The sequence below is a fragment of the Passer domesticus genome, chromosome 3 (assembly GCF_036417665.1).
Source record: "Passer domesticus isolate bPasDom1 chromosome 3, bPasDom1.hap1, whole genome shotgun sequence".
Lineage (NCBI taxonomy): Eukaryota > Metazoa > Chordata > Aves > Passeriformes > Passeridae > Passer > Passer domesticus.
The window spans coordinates 36934103-36956974 of record NC_087476.1 but is presented as its reverse complement, the minus strand read 5'-3'; the positions used below and the strand labels follow the sequence as shown (position 1 = coordinate 36956974).

The 22872-nt window shown below is 40.9% G+C and overlaps 1 protein-coding gene and 1 long non-coding RNA gene across 4 annotated transcripts in view; one reads left to right on the top strand and one right to left on the bottom strand.

Moving 5' to 3' along the window:
• Positions 1-6465: 6465 nt before the first annotated feature.
• On the bottom strand, positions 6466-8794 carry LOC135296397 (uncharacterized). Its single transcript, XR_010358457.1, has 2 exons — positions 8194-8794; positions 6466-6610 (listed from the first exon to the last, which is right to left on the bottom strand). It is a non-coding gene; the product is annotated as an uncharacterized LOC135296397 (long non-coding RNA).
• UBE2J1 (ubiquitin conjugating enzyme E2 J1) overlaps positions 7724-22872 on the top strand; it is a 27225-nt gene continuing 12076 nt past the window's right edge. Inside the window, exons 1-5 of one of the 3 annotated variants that reach the window (XM_064412661.1) lie at positions 7724-7920; positions 17037-17110; positions 18781-18912; positions 19488-19572; positions 20984-21089. In XM_064412661.1, the coding sequence (XP_064268731.1) occupies positions 7890-7920; positions 17037-17110; positions 18781-18912; positions 19488-19572; positions 20984-21089 (428 nt within the window). In that variant the 5' untranslated portion in view covers positions 7724-7889. Of the gene's footprint in view, positions 7921-7998; positions 8145-8232; positions 8257-17036; positions 17111-18780; positions 18913-19487; positions 19573-20983; positions 21090-22872 lie in introns of those variants that run through there. The other 2 variants (XM_064412662.1, XM_064412663.1) reach the window with 2 other exon arrangements.

Sequence of the window (22872 nt, the reverse complement as noted above, 5' to 3'; positions counted from 1 at the left end):
TAGTCAAAAGTTGGACTTGATGATCCCAGAGGTCTTTTCCAACTGAATTGATTCTGTGGTTCCATGAAAATGTAGACCAAGGAAAGGTAATGGGTTTATCACAAGAGGGGAGGTAGTGTGGGTGAGGTCTGTTACACCACATGGTCCTCAAAGGTCCAAGTAGTTGTCAGGAAGCAACAGGACAGTATCAAAGCTGCCTTTCCTATTATAGCAGGATTTACCCTGTGTGTTTTTATCTCCATTCAGTGCAAACTAAAAGCCATTCTGAACTGTGCTAAACTGAAGCATAGTGTGAGTACAAATAGAAGTATAAACCATATGAATGCATTGACACTGGAAATCAAAAAGAATTCTAAAGCAGAAGAGCAGCACAGGGAGAGCAAAGAGCCTGACTACATCCAAGAGGAACCTCTGCTTGTCAGGGAAAATGTTTGTAAGTCATGATGTGTCAATTCCTTGAGTGTGCTAGCATCAGGGAATGCTATAGACTTAACTCTCTCATCAGCACTGCAAGTTTCTGACCCAGATGAACTCGTGTTTGCATTTAGGCATTTCTGTGTCAGGTAGGTGCCCACTCAGCCAGTTCAATCCATGCGTCACTGCAAATTCTTGGTCCTCAAAAAACTGCCTCCTCACTCTTTCCCACACAAAACCCATGTCACATACCTAGTGCATGCTTCCTGGATAAATACTGCCCTAGTCCTTCCTCAGCTTTCTGTTATCCAGATAAAACAATCATCCAACAATTTGGGAGCCAGTACTGCTTTCAGACTCCTTCAAAACTAGTGCTGCAAGCTCTCTTCTGTAGCTGGAGCTCCTTTTGATGCTGCTGATAAAACTGCATAATTGGATGGAGTGATGGATGCCCCAGAAATAAACTTAAAACCTTTCAGCAGCACTTGTGGGGTTTGTAGAAGCCCCACCATCCAGCACTATCATTTAACTTTGACTTGTTCTGAGGTTCAGTCAGCTGTGGATTGAATTCTCCCTTTGCTTATGCACATCCACATCTGGGTTTGGGGCTACTTTGATAATGAGAGCCATCTGGGCTGTGGGAAGTGTAACCTGTTTCAACTCCTTTTGCAAGGCCATATGCAAAGAGAACAGGTATGCCTTTTGGGAATCCAGTAGTGCCAGACCTAAAGGTCCTGGGACCATCTCTGTCTCCAAAACCTGTGCTGAGAAGTGGAACCACACGCTGTTTCTCTGCAATGCCCTTTTCAATGACTGAATTGTCCTCTGGTGAGCCAAATGGTCTGATCCACAAATTGCTTCTCTTTCAATACTCCCTTTGCAGCTGCTTCAATTTCTTTGGATTGTCAGTATGCCATCATGCTGTCTTGGTCTCATATCCTAAGTGCTGAATGCAAGTTTTGCAGCAGAGCATACAAATTAACTCACTACCACCATTCCCATTCCCCTTGCTCAGCAGTGTATCCAGCTCTGTTCCTTCAGTAATTTCACATTTCAATTCCACATTTTCTGTCTATAAAGCAGCAGTTGTCATTTAAATTTTGTATTCTTCATAAAGTCAGTTATGAAGAAACTTGATTATTGGCTTTAAATTTATTATGCTCTTAACAGATTATAAATGCCTTTCTGCTTTACTCAGTACACCCTCTTCCATAAAAACTTCAGCTCCCATGAACTAAATGCATTCCTAAAAGTTCGTTAGCATGGAAGTTTTTTCCTTCTTCCCTCCCTGTAGTAATTCCAAGTGACCCCAACATCTGGGAATGATTGGCATCTGACTCCAAGGCTTCAGAATGCTGAACACTCGCTTTATTAAAACTACATTATATTACATTATACTATACTCTAACTATACTACAAGGAATACTAAAGAATACTTATTACTAACTACTAAAACTTGTGACTGTCTGCCAACTGATAGTCCACACACCTTGGACCTGACAGTCTAACTAACATAAACAATCTCCACCAGAATCCAATTACCAAATTCCTTCAGGTAAACAACCTTCCCAACACATTCCACATGTGCACAAACACAGGAGCAGCAAATGAGATAAGAATTGTTTTGATCATTCTTTTCTCTGCTTCTCTCACGGCTTCTCTCTGTTCAGAGGGCATGTGAATACCACACCTCCCCTTTTATATTGCTACCATTAATAGTCCCCTTAAAAATCCAAGCTATAAATCTGTAATTTGAATAGTTATGACAACACCAGACTGCACAATTCTTTTAGCTTTTGTTATTTCTCCTTCAGAGTAACAGTAGCCTCTGCAGCCTGCATCTCCTGTGAGTCTGTATCCTCATGAGTCACCTTGCTAGACACCTCTCAGCAAGGCAAAAAAATAGCCTGCAAGCAGATACAGACAATTTACCAGAGTAAAGTAATAATTTATTGGTTAATATAGGTAGCTATGACTAGCAAGCTACTAGACTAGGCATTAACATGCTCATGTCCCCATGCGAGACAACAGATGAGTATTCTCTGGCTCAAGTGTCACCACACTGCCATCTTTTGACTCTCTGCCTTTTCCTTCCAGCATTTTTAACAGTGCTGCCTTTTCTCTGGAGCATGTGTCAATAGCCCTACCTCCGTCTCTGGGTCTGTCTTACCCTCTGTGGCTCTGCTGTGCAGTTTTCTCTAAGAGTGCCAAAGCAAGGTTCTTGGATTGAGCCCTACCAGGGCTGGGCTGTGGGGCCCAAGCAGCAGAAAATGGAGAGGAGAGTGACCTGGTACCAGGCAGTGGAGATCAGGTCAGTACAGTCAGCTGGAGCCCAGACAGCAACGCAATTTGCCAGAGGGTAGGCATGTTTGGTCAGCAGAGCCACTCTCTGGGCTCTCCCAACTGTTGTGATTAGGGCTTTAGTCTAAGTGTCCATATGGATGCCTTATGTCATTGAAGGCACTCTAGGAACTTCACCTGGCCTCATGCTGCTGCTTTGTTCAGAATGGCACCAGTATCCCACACCTTTCTGCTCTGTATGGATAGCTGGCATACCTGAGGATACCTCAGACAGCATCAGATGCTTCTGTGTGTGCAACTGAATCAAGCCCCAGATTTCCACTAACCATCTGAGACACTCCTGTGTGTCCCAGATATCTGCAAGGGGCCAGTGAAGACAGCTGGTAACTCAATATATCTTGGTTAATGACACAGTAAGCTTACACCAATCGGTAAACGCTTTATGAGGAGCTTTAAATAAAATGCCTGCTCATCAATCCTTTATTGCTGAGTCAGTCAGAGCTGTATGCAAGCAGGAACATGCAAGTGCACAGTAAAGTGGTGAGTAACAGTTTTGGAATGGATGGGGTGGAAGGACTACTTGATGGCAGTCCAACAGACATAACCTTGACTGCTTTGCCTCTGCCTGATATGTAATTGTGAGAACAGGTGCTCCCTTCCCAAAAGGAAGCTTATGGGAGTAAGTTAAAATGAAGGGGCATGCAGAGGAACTCACATATAGAAAAAGTGACAAGAAAATCTGGGGCCTGAAGCCCTAAAGAGATAATGAAAAACCGGTTGCATGGGTCAAAGGCCATGCCCAGCCTTTTCTCCTGTAATAGTGGCATTGGAGCAAAATATTTTTAAATTTTGGTAGTTTGCAACTGCCTCCAGCTATCTAGTATGCTCTGAAATTTGCATGGTGAAGAATGCACCAGAGAAAATTTCTGCCATTATCTGTATCTGCTAAGGATAGAGTAACTCAATCAGGGAGGTTCAGAGTCGTGAACAGCTGTCACTTGGACACAGATTCAGCTTTGACTTGGGTCTTTGCACATGTCTTGTGAACCAAGAAATCATCTGAACTATTACAGCAATGATGCCAGAAGTCTGTGAGTCAACTGGTTGGCATGATTCTCCTCATTCTTCAGGGAGTAAGGAAAAGGTGAAACATATGTACCTTTATTTTGACTTCACATTGTGAAACATCTTGTTAGTTCACACTAACTCTGCACCAATGGTCCAGATTGGGCACTCGCTTGCTTCATCAATTAAAGCAATCTGGTAACTTCTTTCCCTACTATCTTTCTTCATTTCTGAAATAATGCTAATTAAAAGCTGGCAAAGCCCCCATTTTGTGAGATGGTTGCCTTAGAACTAAGCTTGAAGAACAGACAGTAATTGCTTTCTTGAGAGGCACCATCCATCTGTGCAATTGCTATAGGGCATTGGTTACACAATGCCATGCTTGTTTTTATTGATGAGGAGGAGGTGCACTTGTTGAATCCAGATTTACCGGGTCTGAATTCACACAGAGGATTTTAAAAGCTGAGACTGTATTAGTCACAATGAATACCATGATGATTTATTTTGCAAGTAAGTAATATCTGTTCCCACTGACAATCTAGGCATATGAATATTAGATTCCTTAATTCCATTAAGAGTTTAATTCTGCAGCCAACTGTCTGTATTGAAAGGCTAGCATTATAAATGAGGCAAACCCTTCTACATTTTGTGAATTCGTAAAAGCAGGGTGTGATTGCTCTGTACAAAGAACTATTGTATTATCATAAGCTTCTGTGATCTCAAACCTTCTGTAGAATAACTAACTCGTAGCTGAATTTATGAGACAGCCTACAAAGCACACAAACCCCACTCTGAACTGACTTTAGATAATCACCTAACATATTTGTACACTCATCTCATACAATTCTATGACCTGCACAGAGAAATAAACAGTAGTTCAGTGTCACATTACCTAGCATAATCCCCTGGGATTTGTAAGAACATACACTGATGCATCAGACCTTTGTGCAAAAACTGAACCTCTGTGTCAGGTGTTCTGCCTCCCAGAGAAAGAGGAGGTTTTGGGAGTAACTCCTTCTTTGTGGGCTCCTGCTGGATGCTTCCTAGTGTGCATCCCCCCAACTCTGCATGCTGACCTTTGGGATTCCCATTCCTACTGGTTAAGCTCCCTTCTTGGACCTTTAAAGTGAGTTCTTCAAGAATCTTACTATTAAAAATAAGAGGCTATATTGACTGAAATGCTTGTAATTCTTCTAAACTGAGGGGAAATGCGGGATACATTTCTCTCAGAGAAATAGAGAGCGATGTATATCAGATGCAGCTATACATGCATACATATAAAAATACCTATGTATACATACGTATAAAAACACCTAACCAGGGTAGTCTAGAACACAGAGCACTTAGCTTAATCTCCCTTTGCAGGTAACTGAAAAATACAGGAACTTTTAACAAATGATTTTTTACAGCTAACATCTATTTGTTACAGCTAATATCTATTCCAGGCAAGAGGAGCCCCCAGTTCTCTCAATAAGCTATAAAGTGAGCCTCAGGAATCAGCTCAGAAATCTGTATACATAGTTTGCAAGTGTTCAGCAGAATTTTGCCCATATGTTTATTCTGATTTGGCCCTTCTTTCACAGTAGAAACACCTTCAATTGAAAAATTATTCATTTTATCAAACCTTATGATTGTCATTAATTTTCTAAAATTTTTTTTGCACCAAAAGAGCCTATATGCTACTTTGCTCTGAAGCTAGGTGGATTTATTAGAGCTGCCATCCAAAGATAACTAGAGAAAAAAGTACACATAAACATAAGTAAAAACCTTCAGCACAGATTCAGTGTGGCACTAAATAACAAAATCTTTGTTGCAGCAATGTTCAGGCAAACTTTCAGTTTCTATGTGCTTCAGCTGAGCATGTTTATTTTTTCACCAAGTTAGATCATATGACAGGATACACAAGCTACATGAAGTGCTGCCAGCATGTAGGATTTGACTGCAATTTTGCTACTATATTTGGTGTTTGGTTTTAAAACCCCACAAGTTCTAGTACAAAATGGCTTCTTCCTGCAAAAGTCTAAACAAAAGGCAGATGAAAAATCCAAAGGGTATTTTTAACCAGAGGCAGGAAGAGGAGGGAGGCTGCTGCTTCTGGACTGGCAACACTGACTGTGCAAGAGTCCGCAGTGCCAGCTGCTCATGTGCCCCAAGCAGCTGCTGAGATGTGGGGTTGGGAATTAATCCCCAGGTCTCTAACTGTATGCTGACTACCTTGCAGGAATCAGCAGCATTCATTTCATCTGGCAGCATTCACCTCCTGCAGCCCTGACATTTAACTAACAGTACATCTGAAAATTAAAGCAGTTTTGTACTGCTAGCTCTGCACAACACCTCATGGCAATTCCCCCAGCTCCCAGCCAGGCCACTTTGTAGCTTACTTAAATGGGGAAAATGTGCAGCTTCTTTCAGGGTATTTCTCTTTCTTTGAGTTTATTCAGCTCATTTTCAATAGTGCTTAGCTCTCATGCAGTTAGAGTGACTATATATCTTTTTTTAGCTGAAAGCCCAGGTTTCACATGAACTGCAGGTGTTTCCTCCTTGAACGATATAAAATGACACTGTAAGCACATCCAAGGGTCAAAGGCCAGAGCCCAGAAGGCAGAGCTGAACTCCACATCGTGCTTAAGTAGTTCATAATAACCACCACTTTATACTATTCATGGTATAATACAACTTCAAAAATTATCTTCAACCAAAATATATTCCAGAATTTTTACATGGAAATCCAAATTTCTGAATGGAGAATACCTCTCTCCTGCTTTGGGAAGGGCACAGTTTCGTGACAGATTGTCCCAATGCCCTTCTCCATCTGCACAGCAAGGTGGCTCTGGAAGACAAGGAAAGATACTTATGACCAAAATAGTTTGTGAACTCGACAGCCAGTGCCTGCAGCTCACTATCTGAAGTGGTCAGATCAACCATTCCTAGCTAGAAATGCTAGGAGTTGTTGGCCATTTAATGTATCTAGAGTGTTTTTGTTGTAAGAGGGAACTCCAAGGTCTGATGTCACCTTTTCCCATCTCTACACATTAATGACCTTTATATTATCCATAGTGCTTTGTCCTGTAAAAAGGACAATCACTTTGCCCCTCTGAAAATTTTGTTAGCTGTTCAGGAGGAGTAAAGTTGTTTTCTTTACTTACTGCTGTTACCACACGAGTGTGCAACAGAACAGGAAAGGAAACACTAACATGATGTTTTGTAATACTGAGAGAGAATAAGATGGGTGAAAAATAAGTACCTACTCAAATGTTTTTATTTACAGCTGTTTGCCATTGCTGTGGGAAAAGAGAGCTAAGACCAACAACAAAAATTTAATTTGTAAAAGAGGATTATGAAGAATATAAAAGTAAGATGAAATAAAGAACAACTCATTTCACAGATTAAATTAAGGACAATATGAGCTAGATATGAGCTTCAAATTTATGCTGAAGGCAAGTATGTAAGAGGTTGCTTCTTATTTACAGCTTGTATTGAAACAAAAGGAAACAGACTGCTGAGATTCTGATCCCTTTAATTTAGATATTCTCTTAGCTATATGTTCTTAAAAGTTCTATCCCAAGTGTATTACACCTATAACCAGGTGGAAGAGGAAGAGTTGAGATGTATCTGTCACTGTGGTATGGAAAAGGTGGCAATCAAGTCAAGCTCTTGCTGGTAATGCTTGCCTAAAATAATAATCACTGACATATGACGCCATCTCAGTCTTTCATGATCCTGAAAGCCAACAAACATGACGCTACTGAGTCTTACAATGAAGTCTGTTGGGCAGGAGCGTGTTGGGTCTGTGGGTTCCTGGAAGCCCCTTTTGCAAGCCCCCAGTTTTCGCACCCCCGGGGCCGGGAGGCGCCTCGCCCCACAGCGCTCGGCGCGGGCAAGGGCCGCTCCCAGGGGCGCAGCCAGCGCGTCCCCCCGCGGCCGCCGTTCCGGGGCGGTGCCGGCGCGGCAGGTGCCTCCCCCGCGGTCACGGCGGGGCTGTCGCCGCCGCTGCCACGTCAGGGGAGTGTCCCGAGGCGAGGCGGGCTGCGCCGGGGCCGGCCTTCCTCCTCCGCGCCCTGCCCCCGCCGCCGGAGCCGCCGCGGAGGGAGCGAGCGGTGCCCGCTGCCATGGAGGCCCGGTACAACCTCAAGAGCCCGGGTAGGCGGCGGCCGCGCCTTTCCGCGCCTCGGGGCTGCCGCGGAGGGCTCGGGGGCCGGGGCTGCGGCGGGGAGGAGGGCCGGGGCCGCGGCGGTGGGATCCCTGCGCCGGGGCGGTGCCGGCGTTCAGGCGGAGGCCGGCCGGGTTCGGTTCGCCTTCGCAGTGCGATGGCGGTGATACCTCCCTGCGAGCTGTAATTCGGTTGAAAAGACCCTGACCGCCAGGTCTGTGTACGTGTCTGTGTGCCCACCACGCATTTTGGTGCAAACGTACCTTTGAACGTGTAGTCCGGTGGCCGAGCCCTGCTCCCCTGGGCATCGCCTGCTCTCTGAACGGGTGCGTGTGAGGGGACGGCTTGCCAGGGGTAACTTGGCCTGCGTGGCGTCAGTTTGTTTTGCAGAACTGTTGCTGTGCAGGCTCTGTTTACTTGAGTGTCTGTGTTTGTTCTCATGTTTGGTTTGGCATGTCTGCATGTTAAAATTCATGCCTATAATACCTGGGCTTTCTTTTGAATCCTTGAAGTGGGAGAGATGCCTCAAGAGATACGGAGAAAGCAGCGCTGGAAGGGAAGGTTTTGGTTCCTGGGAAGCAGGCGGTGGCCAGGCCGTGTGTCCCCGCATGGCTGTGTTGGAGCAGCGGCCTGTGACCGGCTGTGCCAGGGCTTCGCCTCCCGGGAGCTGCTGGCACAGCAGGGGCAAAGCCTCTGCCCAGCTTCTAAGGGCCGGGAGGGTTTGTGTGAGAGCTGCTGTCCTGCCCCTGCTTTCCCCTAACCAGGTGGTGAGAAATACGCATTTTCAGCTTCGTGTTATTGCGATGAATAGCAGCTTTATTTTTTAATCATACCGTCCTCTTACCAGCATGAGAGGTGGGGAGAAACTGAATGTTATGATGATTTGTACCTTACAAATGTCAGTGACACGCTTGTTTACAAACATACCTCACGCGGATGATGTGGCTATTGTTAAATTATGTCACTTAGCCTCACACCCAAGTTGCATAACTGAAAGATAAGAAGCAAATTATGTACTTGTTGTCATTTAAAATATCAGCAAGGAATTATTTTTTTTTTTGTTTAGGGAGATATGCAGGATGTGTGCATATCTCCCTAAACAAAAAAATATGTGGCATATGTGAATTTACAAGGCCACACAAACATGCTCCCTGGTTGTGGTTCGCCACGTCATGGGAAACAGTGGTGGTGTGCTGTATGACGAGCACCTGGGATCTGGGTGGAGAAGACAAATATTTGTGGCTTAATTTGTTTGTTGAAATGTTCTTCCCCTTTGTTGTTACTTGTTTCTCCTATACTAAAGAGAAAATTACTTTTTACTGGAATTGATTTTCAGCACCTGTTGGTGTTGAAAACCAGCTGGAACCAGCTGTTCCATAGCAAAATGAATTTCATGGGACAAAGATAAATAATTCATACAATGGCTTAATATTCTTTCTCCAAATTAAACGTGTTTGGTTACATATTAATTTATTAAAATGCTTCTTTCCAAATAGGTAGAAAAAGTTTGTAAATTATATAAATAACTTTTAAGATTTCTGTGATGATTTAAAACATTGAGTTCAATAGTCAATATGTGTGAAATCATTCACTGAACAGATGGGCAAAAAGGTGTTGAATAAATATAAACAAATATTTTCAATAAATAGTTTCTTTAACAGTTGCACATTAAAATGAGTTGACAATAATTATGCATAGCCACTGCTTTAGTCTGGCACTTTATTTGCTAACCAGGTAGATGAACATATGCAATTACTTAATATTTCTGTGTATGTTTTACAAATTCCTATCTTGTTCCAGTTACCTGTGCACTTTAGTGGTGGTATCTCACTCTTGCCATTCGACTGAAGGCTAACAATGGAACTGTAGAATATTCTAATATTAAAGTAATTTCAATTAACGTAAAGGCACTAAAATACATAAAAAGAAGTCCACCATGTTTTCTGTTTCAAGGGGTTGTGTCATCTGTGGACTGAAGGGACTACTTTGGTAACTGAGCCCTCTGGGGCTTTAGAGCAGGTATCTGTCCTTGTTCCTGTTGTTGCTTTGCCTTTAATAGAAGAAGAACCAAGCTGCTAACCTTTAGGTCAGCTTTAGGGATTTGGAACATGCTATCTTGAGACAGAGTGGAAAAAGTAATCGTTTTGTACCTGTACAAGAGGCTTCTACTGTTGAAATCTGCTTTTAGACTTGAGCAAAATGCAAACAATGACTTTTTCTGCTCAGTAGTTTTTAAAAGGGCAAATCCTACTAACCCTTTTAGTATAACTTGCTTTAATGTAATGTTGTAGATGAAAATACATTTTAAATAGGAAAATATCGTTAAAAGAAACATCTGCTTTTACTGATGTTTTTTTTAAGCCAAATTCTGCTATAGAGTTGTGATGGAGCTGAAGTTCATCTGTGGTTAATCCCTGGATCCCTCTTCTGTGAATGGGCTAGACCAGACTGATGAGTGGGGATCAGTTAGGTTCTCCATTGCTGTGCTTCGTGTGCTCTCAAGCAGACCACAAAAGAGCAATATTACCACACATCTTTGTCCTGCTGCTGATTGCTCCTGGGCAACGTGTTAATCTTCTTCCTTTTCCATATTTCTACAGCCAGTTACTTCATCCCAAGGTATCTGAAAGGTGGTAACTCTGCACGACACAAAGCAGCTTGTTCCCCTGCACACCACGTCTCTGTGGATGAGAGGCAGCGCAGCTCTGGCCCGTCTGGGTTTGCCAGAGGTACAGCCTGTGGCCAGTGCCTGTCTGGGATGGCCAGGCAGCTCCTGTCACTTACCTCTGGGAGAGCAGGGAGCCATGGGGGCATTCACCTCATGCTTTCTCCTCACACTGCCTGTGAACTTGAGTTTCCTTTTTATTTCTTCCCAAAAAGACCATTAATTTTGGAAGGGATGAAATTTCACACTCCACGCTTTAGGTTTCTTTTTATCACTTCAATAAGGCAAAAGCTTTGTAAGCTGTTGCTTCATATTTTTCTGTGTATTTTTGGCAGTTATAAAAGGGCAAGCTATTTTCTGTCTTAGGATTTCAAAATGGATTAGTCAATGTATATCAGCATGCTACCACATGGCTGATAAACCTCTCCCATCAATATTAAAGCTCAGCTGACTAAAGTACAGGCTTCATCCTCTTCATGCCTCAGGAACATCCATCCCTATTTTCTGAAATTTTTAAGACAGCTATTTGGAATAATCTCTTTACTTTTTTCCCCCCCCAAGAGCTGTGGCTCTTAGCCTGCTGTAAGATCAGACACCAAATCTTGTAGTCACTGCTCTTGTAGTGACAATGTCTCGCTTTTGTGTAGGCTGTGACCAGGCGTCTGAGTGGGCATTAGCACAGACCCTTGAAGAATTATGAACAACTACTTACAGTGCCTCACACAGTGCCCACAAACAGTCATGCTTTTTAGTTTTTTGCGTGGCAGAGTTTGTTTTGCTTTCAGCAGACCGCCTCATCAAGAATTTGATTAGTGAGGGCACTGGAGGCCTAGGTACAGCACGTGGAGGGAGGCATGGTATGCTGTCCTGCATTTGTTGCCCAGGGGCACTGCTTTGGGATCTAGAAAGCACAGGGAACATAACAATGCTGAGATTGTGATCCTCTTAGCTGTCATCTTCAATATGGTTGCTGTTTTTCCTACAAACGGTACTTCTTTCTCCACTGCATTTTTTGTACAAGTAAGTGATCCATGCCAGGAAGCATGCGTCAGTTCTTTGTTAACTAAACAGAGCTAATGGGAAATAGCCAGTAGCTGTTGTGCTGCTTAGTACCTTCCATGTATGAAATAAGGATAGATTGCTTAAAAATAAAGTGTTGAACAGATGTTTAAAATTTATTCATTGTTTGATCTTAGCGTGTTCTACAAGCACTTTGGATTTTGTAAGTTTTACCTCCCTTTGGGTTGACTGAGCAGTTGTTTTCAATTGCAACTACAAGAAGAGTACTGTACTTCCTGCTGCCCTGAGGGAAATGAAGACTAAAGGTTGGCTGTTTCTGAGGGTGAGAGGAAAGCAAGACAAGACTAATGAAAAGTTTTTGTGCTTTTTTAATAGTTGTTAATACTTTATATGAGTACAGGAGGCTTGTTGATCATGTGAAAGAATGTACATGAGGCTGTGAAGATGTAAAGCTCCTATTCAGAAGGCTTATTGAGAAGGGATGTATCTGAGACTGTAAGGATGGAAAACAGCTGACCTGTTTCTTGGCAAATGGTGTTTACGTTTGTTTTGTAGCAGAAGTCAAAGGAACTGCCAGAGGAATGTCCTGGCCTTGGCTGGGATGGAGTTAATTTTTTTCCTAGTAGCTGTTTCAGTGCTGTGTTTTGGATTTATTTCTATTATTTTTAGTTCACAAATGATCACACATCATTCACAGGTTCTAAGCTGTCCAGGAGAATCACATCCACAAGGTGACACACAAGTCCTAGTGGCACTGTGCAGGTTGCTGTGAACCTGTTAGAGTTGCTGTATGTTTAGATTTAATTCTCTAGAGAGTACAGCAGAAAAATACCATTGAAAAAATACCATTTTCCATAGCAATGAGCTACTGTGACTCTTTGTTTTAAATATGTTCTTACATGCGTCAGGGACCACATCACTTAAAATGGGATTTTTTTTTTTACTTAAAACGTCAAAGTTCCTCAAGTGCTGTCATTTTCTGAGAAATCCTGGGTACTTTACACATAAACTTAATCCTGATGGGTTTTTTTAATGATGTGCAGTGGAACTGCGTGAGAGTGTGATTCACTGTTATTTTTTCCCTTACAAGACATTTAAACATTACCTTTAGTAAATGAGATTTTCTTTAAAATGCCAATGCAGTTTAGGTTCCCAGGGCTTTGGGCTGCTGTGGGGACTGGTGATTCAGCAGGTGACGCTCTGCACTGTGACCTCTGAAGTCACTTGGTGGTTACACCAGCTGTGGGTCAGGCACTCTTGGATTAATGTCAGGTGTAGAGTGGAGGGGGGAAGAAAACAAAGCCAGCTGGATTGAAGAAGATCCTCCCGAAATGTCATCCATGACACATTCATGTAATTGAAGGGCCTTGATGCTTGTCTCAAACCGTTTATGTGATTTAATTTTTTTGCAATTTTTTATATTATTGTTGTGTAATATTTTTCCTAATTGTAGGTAGTAGCCTCATTAATAGAAAAACACATAACAAAGATGACTTGTGTTTTACTAATCACTTAAGTGGATTGAGTAGTTATAAAAGTTTCTCTGAGATGAAGTGTTTTATGGGAGTTTTACTTTCATTGGAAAACCTGTATTCAGTAAATAAATTGCATCCTTAACTTGTGCTGTTTTGGTTAGCAGAGCCATAGGGAAAAAGTTACTACTTCTTTTGTATTTCTTCTGAGTAGACCTCTAAATCTTGCTTAGAGTGAAAAAAATAATAGCAGCCATAAATAAAAAGATAGGAAACATTTGCCAAAGCAGTAAAAGCTGTCAGGTTGTTTTATTCTTCTTTTCCCAGCTTAGATAAGTCAACTTGAAAGATTGAGAAATCTCTAGCTTCATGCCAACTATTCTGGATTCCATTATTTATCTCTTCATTATGTACTTTCTTTTTCAAACAGTGGAACTGAAATTTCGAACTGAAGTTTGAGAATTAATTTCAAAATGAAAAGGTTGCTGTACGTTTGAGGAAGATACTGTCATGCAGAACCACTTTTTTTTTTTAAGAAAAGACATAATGATTTACTAAGAAAACATGACCAATGTTCAAATCCTGTTATCCCTTCAAGCAGTTACACTGACATTTACAAAGACTGATCACTTGCATTTTCTGTGTCCAGAAGGTTTCCGCAGCCACTAGGTACAGACTTGCCTGGTTGGGCACATAGCCGGAGTACTTGAATGTGACTTGCAGATATATTCAAAAGAAGCAGTTGTATGAACTGAAGTTTGAGGGTAGCTTGAAGTAAAGAATGATGAAAGTGGAATTTGACTGGACATGGTTTTTTGGCAGAAATGAATCTATGAATGACGTATGCATTTGTTGTACACATTTTGCTCATTTATTGTTATTCCACCACCATTCAATCCTAAAGCAAGCTGGTGGCTTTAAACTTGATTCTTAGACTTTTAATATCCATATTATTTTTCTTTTCAGAAAATTTTGTTCAGTGTGACACAGGAGGCAGATTGTCAGGCAGAACCTCTGACCTGTGGTATTCTGTCTTTCCTCCATAGATCAGTAGAGAGCTCCCATACCTCCTGCTTGGTGGGAACTCTCCTGTAATCTCTAGTCCAGAAACTTAATTTCCTCAGGATTTAATTTTGATGAATATTGATGGAGTGTTTATTGGGTGTGTCTGTGAAAGTGTGGTTATTTTTCACACTGATGGTTATGTCACATTAAAAAATAACTTACTTTGTCTCTAAAACCTGTCTTAGACAAATTCAGTGTCTTGACTTTTTTTTTTTTTTGGCTGTATTAACAATACTCTGGCTTTATTGACAGTCTGTGATTCTTTATTTCAAATGGGTCCAAACCTTTCTGATTTTTCAGAATTGCCATTGCCAAATGTTTACTCAGTGACTCAGTATGACTTAAGTGGGTTGAAATACCATGACTTACTGCAGGCAGACTATGTGAATTATGCTTGTTTCTTCCACTGCAGTTTTTGGTAGCAAAAGGAAAATCTGTTTCATGGATACTGCAGCAGTGCTTAAAGAAGAGACAAATTTTGTGCTTTCTTCACTGGATCACACATTCTCAGAATGAACCTTTCCCTCTCCAGGCTTTTCGTTGCAGCCTCTCAGTTGGTATTTTTCAGCAGTGTGGGAGGGGAAGCACAAAATGGTTTGGGTTGGCAGGGATCTTTAAAGATCATCTAGTTCAGCTTCCCTTTCTCAGGCAGGGACACCTTCTGCTAGACCACAGCTGAAAGCTCTGTCCAACTTGACCTTCAATGCTTCCAGAGAAGGGGCCTTCACAACTTCTCTGAGCAACTTGTTCTGGTGTCTCATTGCCCTCACTGCAGAGAATTCCTTCCATGTGTCCAATTTAAACCTACTCTCTTTGAGTTTAAAGCCATTCCCTCTTGTCTTGTCACTACAGGCTTTGGTAAAAAGTTACTTCTTTCTTATTAGCATCTTCTAGGTATTGAAAGGTCACAGTAAAGTCTCCTCAGAGCCTTTTCTTCAGGCTGATCAACCCCAGACGTCAGCCTTTCTGCATACACATGTGCTGCTTAGAAAAATGGAATAATAGAAAGGCTTGGGTTGGAAGGCACCATAAAAATTACCTACTTCTAACTCCCATGCTATGGGCAGGTACACCTTTCACTAGACCAAGTTGGTCAGAGCTCCATCCAGCCTGGCCTGGAACACTCCAAGGATGGGGCATCCACAACTTCAGTGGATAACTTGTTCCAACACCTTACCATCCTCACAGGAAAGAAATTCTTCCTAATATGCAATCGAAATCTACTCTCTTTCAGTTTGAAGCCATTCCTTGTGTTGTTGCTACATGCTCTTATAAAAGTCCCTCTCCCATCTTTCTTGTAGGCTCTCTTCAGGTATTGGAAGGCTGAAGTTAGGTCACCTGATAGATTTTTAAGATGTCCTGGGTTGCTTAATACTGAAAACTTCTTATAAGCAAATTATCTCTATGATATACAAGAGCTGAATTAAAATATGCTATGTTTCATGCCCCAAGAGTGGAATATTATGCTCTAGTAGCTTTCCTTCAGTGAACAGGGTGACCACATGCTGCTGTTCTGGGGGAATGTATTTCTTTTCTGTCAGGTCTCTGAGCTGGGAAATCTCAGTAACAGTTGTCTGCCTTGTCCATGACTGCTCTGTCTTTATTAGGTTTTGTTACATACATTCTCAGTTTTCTCATGGTCATCTTTTTGCTTCATGGAGTGTTCACTCCTGAATTAGCTCATCCTGGTGTGTGCCACTCTTCTTCTAAAGGCAAGTGTCCAGCCTTGTTGGCTGTGAAGCAATGCTGGGTCCAAAGCCTTTTCTGGTCCAGACAGAATTTTTTATATTCCTCTCTAATGAACTGGTAAACCTTAATGAAGATGAAAGAGACAAACGGTTACTCAGCAGAGCCTGAATGCTGCTGGCTGTGCCATGGCGTGGTGGGGTCTCTAGGGTGTTTAATTGATACCTCCCTGTGGCAACAGCATAACTGAAGTAAATGGCAGCAGCAGATTTCCATGTAATTGGTTTTGTGTTTGGGTTGTAAGAAGTGAAATTCTCAAACTTTGAGCCATTGTTTATAGCTGTCCAAAAGTGTGAAGGAGAAAAAGAACTTTTCACAGTAGATTGGAATGGAAATTCCTCTGTGGGGAGGTCAGAGTTTTTATTAATGTATGGTGCACATGAGGGCACCTGAAGTATAAGTGATGTAACAGAGCTTGCAAAAGAGGGCACAAGAAGGAGATGCAGATGCAGAAAATACAGATTATGCTGGTATTTCTCAAGTGGGAAGTTGAAGAAGGTTACTAATGAGTATCCTGAAGCTATGACAGAAGAATACCTGGGTGTTCACACTGCAGGTTCCAACTGCAGAGGCCCTGGGTAAATTTTTCAGGCTGGGCATATGTGTTTTCAAATCTTATATCAAACTTCATCTCCTCTTACTGGTGCTGATGTGTTGATTTCTCTCAAGTATGACTGTGATCTCCCTTAATTAAAGCAGTGGTCGTCTAATTGTCATGGGAGGTGTCAGGATAAAGCTTTTCAGCAGCTGTTAAGAGATGCACATGATGTTCTGTATTGTAAGATATTGGGGTTGTTAGCCTTGTAAATCTTGTAGTCTGAAACCCGTCAATGATATGTATGTTTTTCCTCCCATCTGGTGCAATTACTAATACAAAACTACTTTAGTCCCAGTGTTCAGTGTTGAGAAACTGTGTGACCATGCATGTATTTTTCATAACTTTATGCTTGTATAACCCATTTAAGGTTTTTTCATCATAAGTAATTTTATAGTGTCTTGAATTATGAAGCTGGAATCTGCTGGAGAAGATTAGTTAGCTGAAAAGAGTTCTTCAAGAAATGTTTTATGTATTTTTCTATGCAATGCATATTAAGTTATTTTCTTCATTTTCATGTCCTATGCTTTCTTTTTTTTTCAGCTGTCAAGCGTTTGATGAAAGAGGCTGCAGAACTGAAGGATCCTACAGATCATTATCATGCACAGCCTTTGGAGGTTTGTTTCTCTATATGTTTGCAAGAGCTTGTAATTAGGCAGTTTTATTCATATATACTCTTAATTAATATATACTTCTCTAAAATGCATATATATTTAAAATATAAATATTTAAATTATAGCAAACCAATTTTTTCCCCCTATGATGGAAATCAGCAGCAGAATTCAATTTCAACGGTCTTGTAGTTCAGGGTATTGGTGAAAGTACTTAATAACAGTTTTGCATGGCACCTGAGTGGTTTTATAGCATGGGTGTGTTTCCAAAGACTATGGAAATACTTAATATTTAAATCAAGCTTTTTGTACCCAAACCTGACATCTGGCTCAGTTCTTGAGTTGAAACACTCAACCTAATGTGATCTCTAAGGATTGCTGTTTTGCATTTAAGAAAACCTGTGAAAAACACAAATGTGTACAATTCTGGATGCATTGTAGGAGAGAGGATTTCACTTAAGGAGTAACTTCTTGTTTAAACACCTGGTTAAGTTTTTGGGCGGAGAGGGCAATGAAGTTCTAGTGGTTAGAAGCTTAAACAGATATCTCTTCAGACTTCAGTGGGTTAATTTAAAAAAGCAGTGTTCTGTGGTATTCAGTTGGGAGGTTTGATTTTTAACTGTTTGCAGAAACGCGTAACACACTTAACATGCTCACAATAATAATGCATGTTCCTAGGTACTATAAAATATTCCTTATTGTCTGCTGGTTTTTATCTGTAGCTTGCTTCTCCTTCCTGTGGTAAAACTAGAGGTTTAATTCTTGCTGTTATTTGTAACCTACATGAAGATCTTATTTCTGGATTAGAACAGTGTCTCTCTGGGAAGAGAATGGTGGCAGATGAAAGGAAATGCTGGAAATCTTGACAGTTGCCTCCTAGATTTGAAAAATTGCTACTAAGTGGGCTGTCCCAGTGCTGTAATACCAGTGTTTAGCATTAGCTGAGGGATTTCATTCACTGACAGCAAGCCTCATTTGGGCTTCTGTCCCAACAGTAGGAATTGTTCTGCTTGTAAATATATAGGAAGTTTTGGCAGCACAAGTTCTGATACACAAATCCCAGCTCAAAACCCCAAAAAATAATGTTCAAAGAGAAGTTATTTATATGTCCAATGGTGATAAAACTCTGGATTTCAAAGTTGTGCAATAAGGCTCAGTACCTGCTTCAAAATTGTTAGTGGAGGAGGGAGAACAGGAGTTCTCTGGGGTGTGAGTCAAATCCCTGTGCTGACTGGGGCATGGAAGGAGCTTTGGGAAGGCTGTCATTAGTGTTCTTTCTTGGTGTAGGTCTCCCCTTGGTTCTCCAGAAATTTTTGTTCAATGAGGCGAAGATCTAAAGATTTTGTATCTTACTCTTTATTGACTCAGTTTTCCATCTGTTGGGTAGTAAAACTCTTGTAATAATTTATACAGCTAGCATAAAGAATTTGGATAATGAATTTGAGGGTTTTGTTGAATTACTGCACAAGAAAATTACCAGAAGCCTACATTGCTTTGTCCTTAGTGCTGCATTTTCTTAACTCTTTACTTGATTTTGGCTTCTTAAAACTTCTGCCTGTGTACTGTTTCTTCAGCCTGTCCTTGTTCAAGAAAATTACATCAAGTTGTCTATTTCTGTGATGAACACTTTTTTTTCCCCTCCACCCCCCCTTCTTCCATCGATGGGGGCATTTTAGGATAATCTTTTTGAATGGCACTTCACTGTTAGAGGCCCTCCAGATTCAGATTTTGATGGAGGGATTTATCATGGGCGAATAGTGCTACCACCTGAATATCCCATGAAACCACCCAGCATTATTTTGCTGACGGTAAGTAAGCATGCTTACTAATTTTGTCTTTTATTGTTACCAATTTTGTCACAGGTAGAGAGAGAGAGATTCTTGTCATTTAACATAATGTTATTTTTGTAAGAAAGGTGGCACATGTAGTATAATTTAAGATCCAAAGTCTTCCAAGATTATTTTGGTAGTCTCTTAATTGCATGAAGCTTTATGCCTAATAATTGGGAAGTTCTTTCCTCTGGGAGCAGTCACATTGCTGATGTGATTGTCTAGCCTTCTGTTCTCCCCACTGGAGAGCACTGGGCCCTCTTGGTTTCTGTTGAATACATTGCTCAGATGTAGGAAGGCAGACCTGTGGTTCGAGGCAAAGGCCTTCCTTTGTGCATAGTTTCATAGAACCTTTTCTTTGTGCATTAATAGACTCAGATGACACAGTTCTGTTTCCAGCAAGCTGAATGCCACATCTGTGATGCTGGCAGTAGTATAATTGCCACATATTGTTTGTGTATGGAATTCTTTTGTTCATTATTTTTATGACTTTTACAAAAACTCAAGAGTTAACTTGTGGCATGCTTTATTGTATCCTCCTTCTTCCTTTGAAGGCAAATGGCAGGTTTGAAGTGGGGAAGAAAATTTGTTTAAGCATCTCAGGGCATCATCCTGAAACATGGCAGCCTTCATGGAGTAGTAAGTAACAATTCCTTGATAAATGTGACCCCCCCCTCAAACAACTTGTTCTTTAAACTAAAAAAAAATTTTATGAAGAACGTTTATAGTGGAAGAGGAGACAGATTTTGAGGGTGTAAAATTATGGGAGAATTTGTCAAATGTAAGGTCATAAAAGAGTGAAACTTAATGATTTAAAAATCATACTAAGTAAATGCCAGGGCTGAGAAGCTGAGCAGTGAGGGTAAGCTCTTCTTTACTTGGATACGTAAGCGTTAAGAATTCTCAGACTACTTAGAATATTCTTTGTGTGTTTTGTTTAAAATTTTTCTTATGAAAATAAATCCTGTTACTTTACCCTGTTCTTGCATGATCACTAAGCCAGCTTGAATAATAATAGAAGTGAGTTTTCAATTCTAGTGATGTGGTTCTGAGCACTCAAGAGGAAGATAATGTGGTCTGAGTTCAGAATAACTGAATCTTCTTTTACCTTTATTTTTAAAAATACTTTTATTACAGCTGGCACAGTTCATCCAAGGCAATATGCTTATGTTCAAGTAATTTTAGTTTTGCTGAGTACAGTGTATCAAATATTTCTATATCAGTTTCACTTTTAAAATATGTTAGTACAATTTTAGGAGTTTTCTAGCAGACCACTCTTCAACTTTTGTTAAGTCTCTAATGTTTTTTTAAAGAGTAGAAATTACTGTGTTTCTAGGTAGTCGTATATATGCTGTCTCTTTTCTGTGATACTTATTTTGATGTGATATTTATTTACCAAATCTATTAGCAAAGTGGTGTGAATTATTGAATTTCATTACTTCTGTAAAACAAAGTCCAGATACTGTCCAGGTGCTGTCAAAAGAGATGCTTCAGATGACAATTCTGTTACAAGCAGTTGTTAATATTTAAAGTGAGCTCCTTCCCCTATTATGATGACATAAAAGGAACAAATTCTTCAATACTTTGCAAAAAAGAAAAACTCTGAGCATGTGTGCACTAAATTGCAGAGTTCATGTCTAATAGAAAAGAGATGCAAAAAAAATAATTCCCTGTGAACCTTCTTATCTATTTCCTCTCCCCCTTCTCCCCTTCTTCCCTTGACCACCTTTTTATATGTTAGTTCTGCTTTACCTTTTTTCATAATTTTTGAAGTCTGGAACACTCACCTTAATGCAACATTTTTGTGACAATTGATTTTTTTCTTTGTTGGCTGTTGGCCTTTTCTTTGTTTACAACCTAATGTTAAAACAGAGTTAAGAAAGTCTTGCAGTATACAAAAAAAAAAACCCAAACCAGTGTTGCTTGTAGGAAATTCAGACTTGGCAGAATGAAATTTTGCAGTCAGAAATGCAGCTTTTCCAAGCGTGGAATGAGATTACATAACTGTTGTTTCTGCCGCCTTGTTTATATCTCTGTTTTCCTGTTTCAGTAAGAACAGCTTTACTAGCCATCATTGGATTTATGCCAACCAAAGGCGAAGGAGCAATAGGATCTCTAGATTACACACCAGAAGAAAGAAGAGCTCTTGCAAAGAAGTAAGTGTTAAGTTTGTTGTTGTAAGTACATTTACATTCACTCACTTTTAGGGTAATGCTTTGAGTAGAAAATAAGCTATTTCAGTCTATTATCTTCAGTCTTTATCTTACCTATTCCAAATAAAACAAGTTTGATGCCTTGTATGTGTAGGCACTTCTTTCTCGGACTATTGTGCAAACTTGGAATTTGCAGTCAAACAAAATATTTTGAGAGCACTCCGTTCCTTCCAGCATTGTGTGGTCATATTAGAGGTTTGTCTGAAATTCAGACTTGGAGATGTAATTAACATTGTGATACAGTACTAAATTGCAGCATGGAGAGAAAGTGAATATGATGGAATTGATAGTAAGTGGGTAAGAAAACAACCAAAATAATGATGTATAATTGTCTTTAAGTAATAATGAAATTAGTTCAGAGTTCTGAGGCAACTTCTTCTAAATGATCTTTAGGAAGTTAACTTAAGATCAGGTTTGTCACTATGATGAAATTGTTAGCTTAGTGGATAAAGGGAAGGCAGTGGGTGTTGTTTATAGGGACTTCAGCAACGCTTTTGGCGTCCTTTCCCTTATCCTCAGTCATGAAGTACAGCCTAGGTGGTTGGCGACCGTAAGGTAGATTAAGAACTGGCTGAGCTGCCTGGCTCAAAGGATTGTGATAAGCAACACAAAATCCAGCTGCAGGCTGGTCACTATTGGTGTATTCCTGGTGCCAGTACTGGGGCCAGTGCTATTCAGTGTCATTAACGACCTGGATAATGCGACAAGGTGCACCCTCAGCAAGTTTGCTGGTGATACAAAGCTGGGAGGAGTGGCTGATACACCAGAAAGTTGTACTGCCATCCAGAGGAGCCTCAATGGGCTGGAGGAATGTCAGAGAAAAGTTCTGCCCCTGGAGAGGAATAACAGCTGACCAGCAGGGAGCTCAAAGGGAAGATTCTGGTGGTCACCATGCTGATCATGAGGCAGCAGGGTGCCCTTGCAGCAAAGAAGGCTGATGGTGTCCTGGGTTGCACGAGGAGGAGCGTTGCCAGCAGGTCAAGGGGAGTGATCCTACTTCAGTACTCAGCACTGGTGGGACATGAGCAGTGCTGGGTTCAGGCGGGGCTGTGGCCAGGTCAGAGTACAAGAAAGATAAGGACGTCCTGGAGTGACTTCAGTGAAGTGCCACAAAGGTGATTGAGGGGCTGGAACATGTTTTATCCATGGAGATAGAAAAAGAGCTGGGAGTGTTCAGCCTGGAGAAGAGAAGGTTCAGGTGATCGTATCCATGTGTACAATTATCTGAAAGAAGTTGTAAAAAAAGTACAGCCAGGCTCTTTTCAGTAGCATTCAGTAACAGGAGTGAGTCAGTGGGGTAGGTTGGTCTTGATACTGTGCTGTCAAGTCTCTGTGGTTCCTCACTGGCCTGGAGAGCCACTTGCTGTGTGCCCTGTAGAGAGATGATGTGGGAGGGTTATGTTCTTCAAGAAGCTGAAATTCCTGGGTTGGAGGTGCAAGCTCCTGGGTCCAGTATAACATTTGTAATAATAGTTAAATCTTTATAATTTATAGTTTTTATTTCCTGCAGATATAAATATTTTAATTGTAAGAAATTATTAATAAAGTATAAATAATAGTGATATTTAAGTCAGTTGATAATACTTTCTTAAATGACATGGGAGAATTTGTGTTAGTAATATAGATAATTCTCTACATATTTTTTCAAGATAGTATGATTTGAAGCAGGGGGAAGTACTTCTAAGCTACTGGCCTTGCCACCACTTGTCTTTCTGTGGATTGTTCT